The sequence below is a fragment of the Camellia sinensis genome, chromosome 3 (assembly GCF_055761805.1).
Source record: "Camellia sinensis isolate YWXY chromosome 3, ASM5576180v1, whole genome shotgun sequence".
In the NCBI taxonomy this organism is placed as follows: Eukaryota; Viridiplantae; Streptophyta; class Magnoliopsida; order Ericales; family Theaceae; genus Camellia; species Camellia sinensis.
Window position 1 is genome coordinate 98,607,633 of NC_138963.1, and position 13,398 is coordinate 98,621,030.

The 13,398-nt window shown below is 36.9% G+C and overlaps 1 protein-coding gene across 7 annotated transcripts; it reads right to left on the bottom strand.

Moving 5' to 3' along the window:
- Positions 1–1,636: 1,636 nt before the first annotated feature.
- Positions 1,637–10,190, bottom strand: LOC114293390 (amino acid transporter AVT6A-like). Of its 7 annotated transcripts, none has more exons than XM_082920449.1 (10): positions 9,738–10,190; positions 9,549–9,621; positions 8,162–8,314; positions 5,952–6,155; positions 4,516–4,981; positions 4,361–4,420; positions 4,118–4,180; positions 3,960–4,034; positions 2,580–2,651; positions 1,637–2,462 (listed from the first exon to the last, which is right to left on the bottom strand). In XM_082920449.1, coding segments are annotated over exons 3-8 (897 nt in total). In that variant the 5' UTR covers positions 8,265–8,314; positions 9,549–9,621; positions 9,738–10,190; the 3' UTR covers positions 1,637–2,462; positions 2,580–2,651; positions 3,960–4,033. The 7 variants fall into 7 exon arrangements, with proteins under 7 accessions (XP_082776575.1, XP_082776579.1, XP_082776574.1 ...); XM_082920453.1 differs by adding an exon at positions 8,689–8,775 and having other exon boundaries at positions 1,637–2,651; XM_082920448.1 differs by having other exon boundaries at positions 1,637–2,651.
- Positions 10,191–13,398: the final 3,208 nt, after the last annotated feature.

A 13,398-nucleotide genomic window follows, 5' to 3' on the forward strand; every position in this document is an offset into this window, starting at 1 on the left:
AAAAAAAAAACTAGTTAGAAACAATGCATGATCCTAGCTATGTGAACAATGCCTAATGCAACACATGCAATATGCAATTAATAGGCTTGGCTATCTAAGATGGCATATGAATGCAACGATTTAATACATGTATTCAAATTAAGTATTGAAATACGATGCAGTTTGAATGATGAGCCGAGCCTAGTGCATACAAGACAAATGAATGGATGCAAACATGCAAAGCACAAGGTATGCTAATTGAAACGTGCCCTAAAACTAACCATCGAAAGCGGTTAAATAAAAGAGAGAAAGACGTGGGGTTGGAAGACATGCACACACACACACGCGCGCTTATTACAACATTGCGCCCTCGCGAAGGAGGGTCTGAATAAATAAACTAAGCTAATCTAACTAATCTAATTAAACTAATTAGACTAATTATTACAAAACAAAATAAAGAAATAGCTAAGCTATGCTACTTAATTATTACAACACTTAACTAATTAACAACTAGTTAATTTAATTACAAAACCATGCTAACTAACAAGTAAAGCATTAAACCACACTGCCTCAGCTCTGCTTTGGAAAGTAGATATGCATGCATTCGGTTTTTGCCCCGAAACACCTTCTGGTTTGCTCTTGAGAGGCTCTATTTGCAAGGCTGCTCCAAGAACTTTCTGCTCCACCTTACCAAACCAATGCTGAGGAATGCACTAGTGGCCTGCCGGCCATGAGTATTTGCTGCCGGCCATCTGTTAGCCAAAGAGAAAGCACTGTCGGCCAATGATGAAGCACTACCAGCCATCAATGTACCAGTGCCGGCCACTGGTGTGCTGAATTGCCACATTGCAATAGAGCACAGACAGAGGAAAAGGGAAGGTTTTCCAAGGGTATGTTTGTGCCATGCCCCTCCTTATCATCTCAAAACATCAAAGGAGTGGCATTCTTGGATCCAAAACCACCAATCAAGCATTTTCAATGCATGATGGTCAAAGATCCAAGTTGTACACTTTCAATACATGCACAAAACAAGACTCTAGACCACCACCCTATTATGCATGATCAAGGGTGATGGAGACAAAGGAGATTCGCTCATTTCATCACTTTAAGTATAAAATGGACCAATCTACCTTGTGTTCAATATAACGTCTAATTGAACACAATGCAATGCAAACACAACATGTTTATCTTGGTCAGGTTTTACTTGTCATGTTCTTGTTTACACATTTTAACATTACCAAGCCATTCTTTAGTCAATTTGTCCAAGATGAGTGTCCTCTAATAAAAAAAGATGGCTTAAGACATGAGAGAGATCATGCCTTTGGTTAGTAGAAACCCTCAAAAGATGATTAAAATCATTGAGCACAAGCTCTATCTCAAGCTTAAACACAACCTTAAGGTTAACCAACCCTCAAAACAAATGAAAAGTGAATAAATGAGAGAGGTTGCAGAATTTTCAATGCTGAAATGGCATGAGAGATAGTGCTACAACATGCAAGCAACACATGCACAACATGTTAAGAGCCAAAAGCATCAAGACTAGTGAAGAACACTACACTAGGAGCATGCAATATCAAGCACAACTAACCAAACCAGCTCTGGACAGAGCTTAAACATGTCAAAACAGTGACTACAACATGCTGAAATGGTAGCATACACTACAGGAAATTGGAGTTTTAGTGGCGTTTTAAAAACGCCGCTAAAAGCTTGAAAAACGCCGTAAAAAGGTACAATGACGTTTAATATTTACGCCGCTGATACGGCCGTCGCAATAGCTCTACGACGTTTGAAAAACGTCGCTAAAAACATTAGATGGCGTTTTATAAAACGCCGCAAAATCTTTGACTCCGGTTATAACTTCCGTCAGACTAATGTATGACGTCATTTAGTGGCGTTTTTTCAAAAACGCCACCTTTTTTTTTTTTTTTTTTTTTTTTTTTTTTTTTTTTGTGTGGGTTGTGTGTGTGTCCCCCAGCGCAAAACTAGAATACCATGAGGCACATAAATGAATAGCAATTTGGGCCCCTAAAGAATTTCTATTATTTCAATGTCATCTTCCAATCAAAGAACAAAAAACTGAAGGCTACATTTCTGTTCTCTAAATTTCATCATATAGAAAAATAAAAAAATGTCATGTTACATGTAAAGAGTAGTGTGCATCAAATACAGACACATATATGAAGCACCTTTTCCAATAATCTGCAGAGAGAGAGATCGGACAAAGTCAATATAGTTGTGTGGTTGGCAGGGATCCCCTCTTATTAACCATCAATAGAGATGCAACTAAATAAACCTGTCACTGTAATATGGGACCCAAACATAAGTTTTCCATCCCACCCCCTTCTCCAGCTTTCAATCTTTTCCCAAACAACTCAAAAACTCCTAAGACAATGCACCATGTGTGGTGATACAACCCCTGGACAAACCCAGGCAACTCGACCAAGCGTTGTAGCACTATTTTCTATAAGTGACTTATTGAGCTCCTGCTCAACATCAAGAAATGTAACTAATTAGAGATAACAGTCCGAAACATACACCCATGCCCACAAGTGTGTGCACGCATACACATGCATGACTGGAAATAGCAAAGAAACAATCACCTCAGCATGTTGAAGAATCGGGATCAAGAAAGAAATGACTGTCATCACTATTGGAGAAATTTCTTGACGAACCTGAAATTATTAGTTTACAAAATGTCAAAATACTTCTAGTCTAGGAAAGGGCATTGTTGATAAATTTGTGCACCCCATTTACTATTGATTCAAAAAGGAAACCAACAAGAAACACATGCCCCAAATAATAAACATAGACATGAAAGAAATGAGATGCTTAGCAATCAAATGAAACCTCAACACAACTCATGTTAGCATGCAAAATAAATAGACTGAACATGGTCACTGCACTATTTTTTTCCTTTTTTCGGTAGACCTCCCCAACCCAGATGAAGGCATTATTCAAACTAGGTCTTTGGTACAACTGCCAAGAGACTTTACCAGTTAAGCTAGCCAGCAATGCCAAAACATAGAATAATTTAACATTTTGAAATTTATTTTGTTCAAACTATTGACTCCATAAGATATATGGACATAGGAAAAGGGGAAGAAATAAAAATAATTTTTGAAAAAAAAAAAGGGAGGTATCAAAATGTGTGTCAAATGTAAGTACACAGCAGATAGATTTTAAAAAGAATAAACATACACACATAAATAAATAAGCTCTCTGATCATCAAATTTTACTTGTGCAATTCACTAGATTTTTTGGCAAAAAATACTGTCATTCCTACAAACAATTTGTGAACCACATAACATTTCCAAGCGTCAAAGACTGTAATAAGAGTATCAGAAGTGAAATGAATATGTAGCTTTATTGTCCGGATAACACAACTTTCACCATGTCAAGAAGCTACTTGAAGCAAATTTAATTGGCATTCTAAAAATGAACTATAAAGTTGGCATAAATTTCAGATGTATGGCATGAGGAAAAGGATCATGTCCAGGCTCACAGATTTACATCCCGCTCAGTTTTAGGACATGTAGCATGTACAAAGTAACTGGACCTTGCCTTTTTTTCAATTAAGTTGCCCCTGCTAAATAACAGGATCATTCTTCATGTTACATACTTTTAATATATTCAAGCACAAAATCAAGAAGATCAACTATGAAGACAAACATCTTTGACATCTCTTGTTTTAGGGTCATGGATTAATAATTTTCCTCATTTTAAAACAAAATGAACATTAATGATGTTTTTCCAGTCAATACACAAAATGATATGAAACATAAAGATCAAATCAGAAATTAGAATTATGCCCAAAAAAATTGAGAACCATGCAAAATTGGAAGTCATAAAAAGAACCCACATTTCAATGCGTGTCACAATTGTTTTAAGCCAGAATTAGCTAGTTGAAGAACAGAGAATGGTGCATGAAAATGCAATATTATCTAGATTCATTCTGATGCAAATGGGGAGGTGGAACTACCTTAACCGCTAATTCTCCAATTGCTCAACATGCATTGTTTGCTACAGAAATAGTTTCCTTCAGCTTAGGGATGCTCTGTAGAAAGTTTGTATAAGTAAATCTATGAAATAATAAGACTATCAGAAGGATCTCAAAAATCAGAAATCCATTCTACTTACCAGCTGCTTACTGGCAACATCAAGGAATTCGGACAAACGCGAGTGCAAATGAATAGGACAAACCTAATGAAATACAACAAAGGCCATAGTATTCATTGTCAATAAAAAGCAACATAAATATGTATACAAACAAGGAAAAAAAAAATTGAGCATGAGCTTCCAGAGGCACCAATTGGCCCTACAGCCCAATCATATCTAGTAGCCTACAAGTCTCAAATTGCAACCTGCCAAAACAGCGACTACCTGATACTGTTAGTCTGAACCTTAAACCAGCAAATTTTATTTTTTTGGACCATTATGGATCTGAAATACAACGAAGCATGTTCACATTTCTTGGAATGGACTATTGCTAAATGTGGCAACTTGCAAGTAAAGTAACTATAATCATTGTGACTCACCTAAGAGCAACAGCAGCTGGAAAAATGAATCCAATGGAGACAGTAGCTGTGGCACCAGTGAACTGGAAGGCATCCCATATGCTAGGCACAAAATTGGCTCCCAGAAAAATGAAACCCATGAGAGCCACTGTTACTGAGAAGAATCTCCTGTTGTCAAAGGCAATCGGAATGGCATATGGAAAAAGTAGACCATCTAGGTTGAGGCGAAGGGAAAAGAATATGATTGGGAAAACAAGCATTAGGTGGATGCAATAACTCACTCTCACCACATCATTAAGCAAGGAACTATAAGGGATTCCAAGATCAGCGTCAAAATTGGCAAGTACATCATCCAGTGTGTGATTCCCAAAGAGGAGAAATCCAAAAAAGCTGGTAGCAAGATAGACAGATAAGCATAATGTGATTGATGTCCGGACAATTGACTTCATCTGGCTGGGGTCTTGTAGTTCATTCTCTATTGGGTGAACTGTAAAATCCATTAGAACAAGAAAGAATAGTAAATTATGTGGAACTGAGCAATTAAATATATCTAAATTATTTGAAGTCGTGCACAGAGATAACTATGGTATATTGTAAGCATTACATTTGATGCAATGCTATAAGTAGGTGCCATCTTTGCAACAAATAAGAGCAATGACCATCTATGAAGACCTCAATCAGCTAAATTAAGTATTTAAGTTGCAGTTAGCAGATGGCCATTTTATTATAGTGGGCTTCAATCAAATGCCACAATGAATAAAAAGTAGCCACATATGATTACTCTTCGACAACAAATACCTGTGGAAAAGGTTTTTCTTCAGACTAATTGCAAAACTTGAATTTCATCATAAAGAACAGGCATACCAATCATGAGCATGTCTCTACTTCAACCTTTGTTCACATTCATATTGTCAAACAAATGAGACTAGATAGGGGAAAAGAACATTTTAATGCATATAACAGGAATATTTGTTTAACAATAGCATCATCTAAAATATAAATCAATAGCACCTCCTTAGCGATTGGGTATTTTTAACCTTTTGTCTTCAAACTATAAAAGTAAACTTAAGAAATCCACTGCATGACCCCATGACCCCTATAACAGAAACTTTTCTTAAACTAGGCTTAAAGAATAAAGTTGGGACTTTCTGGTGAAGTTAACAGTCAACTTGTTCAGATCTTGATAAGTTGGCAAATCCTATTAAATAAAAATATCACTTTCCTGTTACATTCTTTATTTTTAAGCTTACCAATAGCTTCATTTCGGAGTTACAAACAAAGCATCACAAAACCAGGTAGCCTGGAAGTCAAGTCAAGAAACATATATAACCATTTTGGGACAAAATTGAGTATTTGGTTTATGAGGTCAAAAGAATACCAAACTTTGAAGGTTATAGAAGTTTCTGTGCTTTTCGGAACTAAAACATAGCAGAGAGGATGAAGAAATTAGAACTCACTATTATGGTGGCAGATATAGGCAGTGACTAGTATAGGTACAGTTGTGAAAAGCTTCCAGAAAGATGCCTGATCAACAAGTTCAGGCAGCAAGAGTGGCATTTCAATGCTTCCATTTCTCAATTTAACAATAGCTACTCCTGCTGTGATCACTACAAATACGACAGCCAAACCAACAGACAAGGCTGATGTGTACCTCAATGAATCTGAAACAATAAAAACAAAAAGAATCAGTGAAATTGTCATTTATTGCAACAAATGATATAATAACTGCAAATAAGTGACAAGATGTAACAATATCTATCAAACCACTAAGAAGCACGGACACGGATACAAATACGGATACGGAACACAGCAATTTTAAAAAAATGGGGACATGGACATGGCTGGGACACGGCAATAAAATATTTTTTCATATATTTTTATTTGCTATCTAGATTAATATTACATTCACAAACAATCAGTATTAATAAAAATAACTCTAATTCTATATTTTTTTTTAAAAAAAAAATTTAAAATTAATACTTATAGTTTATATCTTTTTTTATAGATGATCTATTAAGTATTTAAATCTATAAAAAAAAATAGTAAACATTCACCATTCAACATTCCTTAAAAGTACTAAAGAAAATGGGGGAAAAAGACAACATGGCATATCCCTAGTGTATCCCTGAAGTATCCTGGCATGAGCCCTAAAAATAAATTAATTAAATAAGGTGTCACGCCATGTGGCGTGTCCCATACGTGTCCCCAAAGTAGCCACATGTCCCCGAAGTGTCCATGTGTCTGACATGGATACGTCATTTGTTTTGAAGTGTCGGTGCTTCATAGTCAACCCATAGTTATATAAGAGAAATTGTCATTTATTGCAACGAATGATATAATAACTACAAATAAGTGACAAGATGTGACAATATATAATAACTCTTGCAGTTGATTTGTATTTATTGTCTTATGAAGTAAAAATTGATTACATATATATCAATGCATTCGTCAAGATGTGACAAATGATGTTTATCACTAAAAGAAAAATTTATCATTGAATTTTAGGAGAGTAGTGAATGATTTTCAAAATTTCAGGATCATATTTTCTGATTCCCGATACGTGATGCTTGATACTTCTGATACCATTACACTGCGACCGATACTAATACGCATCCCAATACCGCTATTTAGAACCCACCGACAAAAAAAAATCTAAACTAAAACTGGTGCCAACTGAAAGCATTGATGTCAAGAGCAATAAAAATAGCCTCTGAGGTTTTTTTCTCCAACATTCCAACTGTGCAAGCTTGTCCAGCAAACCAAAGGGCTTTCCATTAATGAAGTTTGGGAAGGACTATTCACCAGTACCATGTTCATTGGTTCCACAGCAATCTAAAATATTCAATTGGATACTTTCACCATAAACACAATAAATACAACCAATAGCTTTGCAATAATGCTTCCAAATTCCCTTTTACTGATCTTCATTATTTTCATTCTAGTCAAATGATTAGAATAGCTGTCCTCTCCCCAACACGACACTAAAAGCCATTGCATTGTGTTGTTAGGCCTGGTAGGGCTCTTAAGTCTTAATACTGATGATAACAATAAGATGCAAATAAAGAGATTTCTTGAATCTTCAAATATACAATAGGAATTCACTTTGTTGGTTAAGTGTAACTAGTCTCATGATGCTCATTGCACCTAATGACTTGGTGTACCAACTAAAGGTAATCAATAACCCCATCAGTGGATTGGCAGGTTCTTAGAGGAGGGCTGTATTGAGCTTAAGTAGGCACCCATTGGCTTTGAAAGCAACGTCAACGCCAAATGTCAATTTTAATCACACATGCTACGCTGAATGTGAAGATAAACAAACTGAGCTTACTACAATGTTTACTTTCTGAATCATCACTTATTCAAGCCGGTTTAGTTCTTTTACTTGCACATAAACCAATCACTGAATTGGACACAACCCTCTCACATGGGTGTGGGCCAGACACAACCTTTTCACATGGTTGGTTCTGTGATCACTTTGTGTCCTAGACTTTTTCAAGGTGGTTTTCTAGTAGAAAAACAATCTCACCTCTTCTCAATCCCACCTAAACTACCTAAGCCATGCTTACTAGAGACACAGATAACTGAATTTTGCCTTTTATCTTCACATTAAGTAAAATTAAAAAAGGTTATACATATATATAAACAGAGACACTATTCAAAGACTCACCAAGGCGTTTGAATGAAATAAGAGGAGCAAAAACAAGGATGGTTGTGAGAAGCAGTAGGACGGAACGTTTGTCCCACCATTGTTGCCCAAACCATTCCTCCATCACACCTGAATAGTGGATCCCATCTGACCATGTCCCTGACAGCACGTCACCTGTTCACAAACTCACATTGCTTGATCAGTATCAAACAGTCAAAAATGAGCAACAAATTAACCAACAAAACAGTGTCAAACAAAACGTAAACAAAGAAGAGCACTAGCATCCTTAACATGTAGGTGAAGGAACCTAGTTACCCAATTGAAGGGTGAACCGTGACCCAATTAAGAGCAACTATGGCTGCGTCCAGAGCAAGGTACAACATATTACTCACAAGGGTGAATTACAGTTTTGATCTTCAATATGACATTTGTGTCATTTGGGTTCCCCAATGTTTAATTGTGTCAATTTAGTCCCAAAGTAAGTTCAATGTTATGGTGTTTGGTACACAGTAAGTTCAATGTTATGGTGTTTGGTACAATAATCATACACAGTAATCTCTAAAGCTTCCCCTCCATCATATCCACCATCAGCATTCCTCACTTACAATTGCTGATTGCAAGGCTTTGCTCTACATCTAAGACAAAGTTTACACAGTTAAATATATGAATTATCGTCAGGTGCAAAAAAGAGCCATGAAGGCTACTCAAAGTGACGATTATAGCAGTTCAAACCAGTAACAAAGAAAATATCATCCAATAACAGTTCAAAATAGTATTCCATGAAAAATTCAGACAAAAAAAAAATTTGACCCCTCAAAACATGGTGCAGAAATCCTACCAAAATTAACAAAAGCGAAAAAACTTATATATCTTTCTTCAATCCATTCACACCTCTCTAACACTGATTACAAAAGCAAGCATAATTACTTTTTCTTTTCTTCTGAGCTAAGACAAATTTTACACATCAAAATGTTCCAATTCTCATCAAGTGTGAAAAAGCCAGGAGTGGCACACACACAAATGATGATTTCAATAGGGTTATAGCATAGACACTAGAGGGATATCTAATACTAAAATATGAATTGTGAAGACAACAACACATTTCTAATCAACTAAACCTAATATCCCTAAATAATTTTCCCTAATTGAGAAAATAAACCTTTATAGCAGTGTAAAAGAAAAATATCCAAAATAAGTTGACAACTAAAAATCATCCAAAGAACCTAAACAAGCAGTCACACATACAGGTCATGTATATATATAGAACCAAAACAATAAACACAATATCAGAGAGAGCACATATACATGTATATATGTATTGTTCACCCATGAGCGAGATCTGGATGATGTACTCGATGATTTTGTGTAATATATATATATATATATATCATATATAATAAAAACTTACAAATCTGAGTGACCGATTGAGCAAAATCTTCAAAATCGAAACTCAGTTCCAATGTTCAGTTCCAATATATGATCTGCAACAAAACAGAGCAGCAACAAAACATGCAAGATATCAGTTCCAATGTATACATTCTTCAAAATCTGGATTGACCAAAGGATCGAAATCGAAACTCACAAAATCGAAACTCACAAAATCGAAAGAGAGGAGAACCAAAATCGGAAGAGAAGCGCAAATCTGGTGGCTTTCAAAATCTGCAACAAGTTTTGAAATCGAGCAAGTTTGTTTGAAATCAAGTGAGAGAGTGTTTGAAATCGTGTGTGTTTGAAATCGTGTGAGTTTGTTTGAAATCGAGCGAGAGCGAGAGTGAGAGCTGATCAGTGAGAATGAGGGTTTCTGAGCTTCAAATCGAATGGGTTTCTGAGTGAGAGAGAAAGAGTTTGGATTGTGGAAAAGTGCGAGTGAGAGTGAGAGACGTTTTTGAAATGGACGGAGTATTGAACGGTGTCAACAAATTGACCCAAGCGGCGCCATATTACCGAGATGAGAGACAACGTTTTGAAAACGTTGTATTTAACTAATCTATAATGGCGTTTTTCATAAACGCCATAAAAGAAACGTTGCAATAGGCAACTTTTCTTGTAGTGATAGAAGACAAGAAAAACATGCTCACATGTTAGGACACAAACAAGGCTCAAAGCACAACTCTCAAAAGGAATAAAAGAGTGAGATAAGTGAGATAAGTGAGAGTGTGACAGAGCTATAAACACTGAAATCATATGCTAAATGATGCTACAACATGTAATCAACACATGCAAAACATGTTAGAGGCCTTGAAACACAAAGCTAGTGAAGCCATTCACACTACAACCATGCATAACAAGACTCATATGACCAAGAAGGCTCAAAACAAAGCTAAAGCATGCTAAATCGGTGGCAAAAACATGATGAGATCAAGTCACAAATAGGTAGAAAAACGTGCTCACATGCTAGGCCATCTACACATACAAACGTGACACAAAAGAAGGGAGGCCACCCCCTCCTATTTTGGACCTCAAAACACACTTTTTACCACTGAAACTCCCCTAGAATTCAGTGGTTAAAAGGCCAAAAACAAGTTATTTTAAAAGTTTTAAAAAAAGGCACAAAAGGCTTCACAAGCCAAACAGCAAAAAAGGAGACAACCCCCCCTAACTCAACAAGGCTTAAACCACTATTTTAAAACCTTAAAAATATAGTTTTTTATGGTTGAAAAACCATGTCAAAGAAGTGTAAAGAGATGGCCAAGCAATCAATTAAAACAAAGCTTTAAAAGAGGTAAGCTTTACCTTTGAAGCACAGCAACAAAATAGCCACAACTCTGAGCTAAAACCAACCTTAAGAGCTCAAACAAGGCCTCCAAGAACCTCAGCTCCAAGATGAAGGTGTTTGGCTAAGGGTGCTAGTGCAAATATGTATAAAGAGAGAGAGAGAGAAAGAGAGAGAATTCTAGAGAAAGAGAGAGAAATTTTGCTCATAAAATTTTTGTAACCCTTTGCATGCAAGAGAAAGGCCTCTATATATAGAAGATACAAAATCATCTTGAAAAGATCCAACCATCCACGTGCAAGCAGATGCTCCAATCTGTGCAAACAGCTGTCAAAAAATATCTAAAAATATCTACTGATACACTGGTGGATGATGGCAGGGAGGGCTTCATTGATGGCCAGCAGGGCACATCAATGGCCTGCAGGCCAAAGTCCATGGCTAGCAGTGCCCAAAAGTGGCCGCAGTGCTCTAGAAGCAACATTCTAAAAGGACCAAAACATGGTCCAAAAAGGAGATAGAACTGATGCAGGGTTTGGAAAGATCAAACCAGGGGCGCTTCGCCGCGGAGTTCGAGCGCTCGATGAGCAATCAGACTTGTCACTGGATGTACCTGTGAGAACATCCAATTCTTGAGGATGGTAAAAAATGAGGTGTCTACAAATAGGGTTTTAAAGGTGATTATTAATCTATGGGATCGATTAGGGTTTACTCGAATTAATCCACGATGTTTCCCGATTCTAGGGTTTAAAATGCAATTAAGTGAAAATTCAAGGGCTTTATTGAAATAAACTCAAGGTTAGGGATTTAATGGTAATTACAAAAATTATGGTCTCTACAGATTGGTACTATATATCTACTGGGATCATATCCTTCCTCTGACAACTTTCCCAGTTTCTATCACTGGTACCTCCATTATTTCCACTTCAAGTCTTGTCTTTTCTTTTACGCCGTCTCTTCTTCCTTTTCTACCATTGTCTCCCCTTCTGTAGATTCTGCTACCACAGGATTTTTGGGTTCTAGCTGAGATTAAGGTACATCTATCATGCATAAGTTAGCGATCTTAGGAATGTGAACCTCAGGTTTAGGTAAGTTGGAAGGGGTGATGTATATACTGGGGTCAAAGACGGGAGAGTTAGTGTATGGATAAGGTTAAGACAGGGAGGTGGCGAAATTCGATCATGGGTAGGCAACGGGTTGGTAGTGACATTTGGCCTTTGTGATGGAGCTTGTAGTGGGGCTATGATTTTGTGGTCTATAAGGCCCTAGATCTGATAGTGAATACGAATACAACGATCGGTTTCATAGCCTTGTTGCTGGTGGAAAGCATAGTATTTGGATGCATCATACCTAGGTGGAAGCGGGTCAAGAAGAGGTCGAAGATTAGGCAACTTGAGATGGCCTTTTTCCACCAGTGTTTTCAAGGCACAGGTTGAAGTTATATAGAGTGGATGAAAATAACAATTCGAGAATCCGTTTCGATTGTAGGGCAGTGGAGTGGCATTGGCAAAGGGATCAGCTATTTTAGCTGATGTGGTGATAGTACTAACTTCCGATGGCTTTACAATTGTGTTACTACTGCTAGTAACATTGGAACTGCGAACAAAAGTCTTTCTTACAGGTTTTTTCTCTTCTACAATGATTCCCTGTTTCATAGCATCTTCAATCTAAACTCCTATCTCGTGTTGATCTTTGAAGGTAAAGAGGGAAGAACTATCATTTTTTGCAACATCTTGCCATGAAGGTTCCTGACCACTATCCAAATCTGATCCTTTTCTGAGGGCCTATTAGTCATCATAGCCACCTTAGCCCTCCATCTTGCTATGAATTCAATAAAGCTTTTCTTAGGTTCTTGGCGTGTGGCTTCCAAATCCCAGGTGGTTACTTCAATTTGTGTATTGTAGGAATACTGAACAACGAATGTCTCAGCCAATTCCTCTCAATTTTGCTTCACTTTCTTATCCAATTTAGCATACCTAGTAGTGGCAATTCCTAATAAAGTCCTCCCAAACAAAGACAATTTCTGCGGACGAGTCAAACTTATGGGTTTCAAAACATCTAAGAATAAGCGGATATGTAACATAGCATCTCCTGATCCATCAAACTAGTTAATATGTGGCATCTTGAATCTTTCTGGTAATTTGACAACTGCTTCTGTATATCCATCCTCAATATCAGGAATGGAATTGATCCCTTGGGATTTCTTGAATAACTTCTCTAACTTGGTTATCTTTAACATGGCTGGATCAAATTTGGTGATATCGAGGAGAAAGAGTCCCTCAACCGGATGTACTGGGGCTCTAATAAATGGGTTTGGGTCCTTCTATCTATGTAAATAGGTTGTATTTGGGTTATTACAAATATTCGTATTTAACTGGGCTTAAATGGGTTGAGTAAGCTGACCCATTGGACACCCAACTAAAAGAAGATAATAACTCAAAAGACATCTGAGGCAAAAATAGAAAGACGATTGAAGCAAAAAACTTCACAGCCCTAGGTCTCTCTCTCTCTCTCTCTCTCTCTCTCTCTCTCTGCATGATCAAATCAA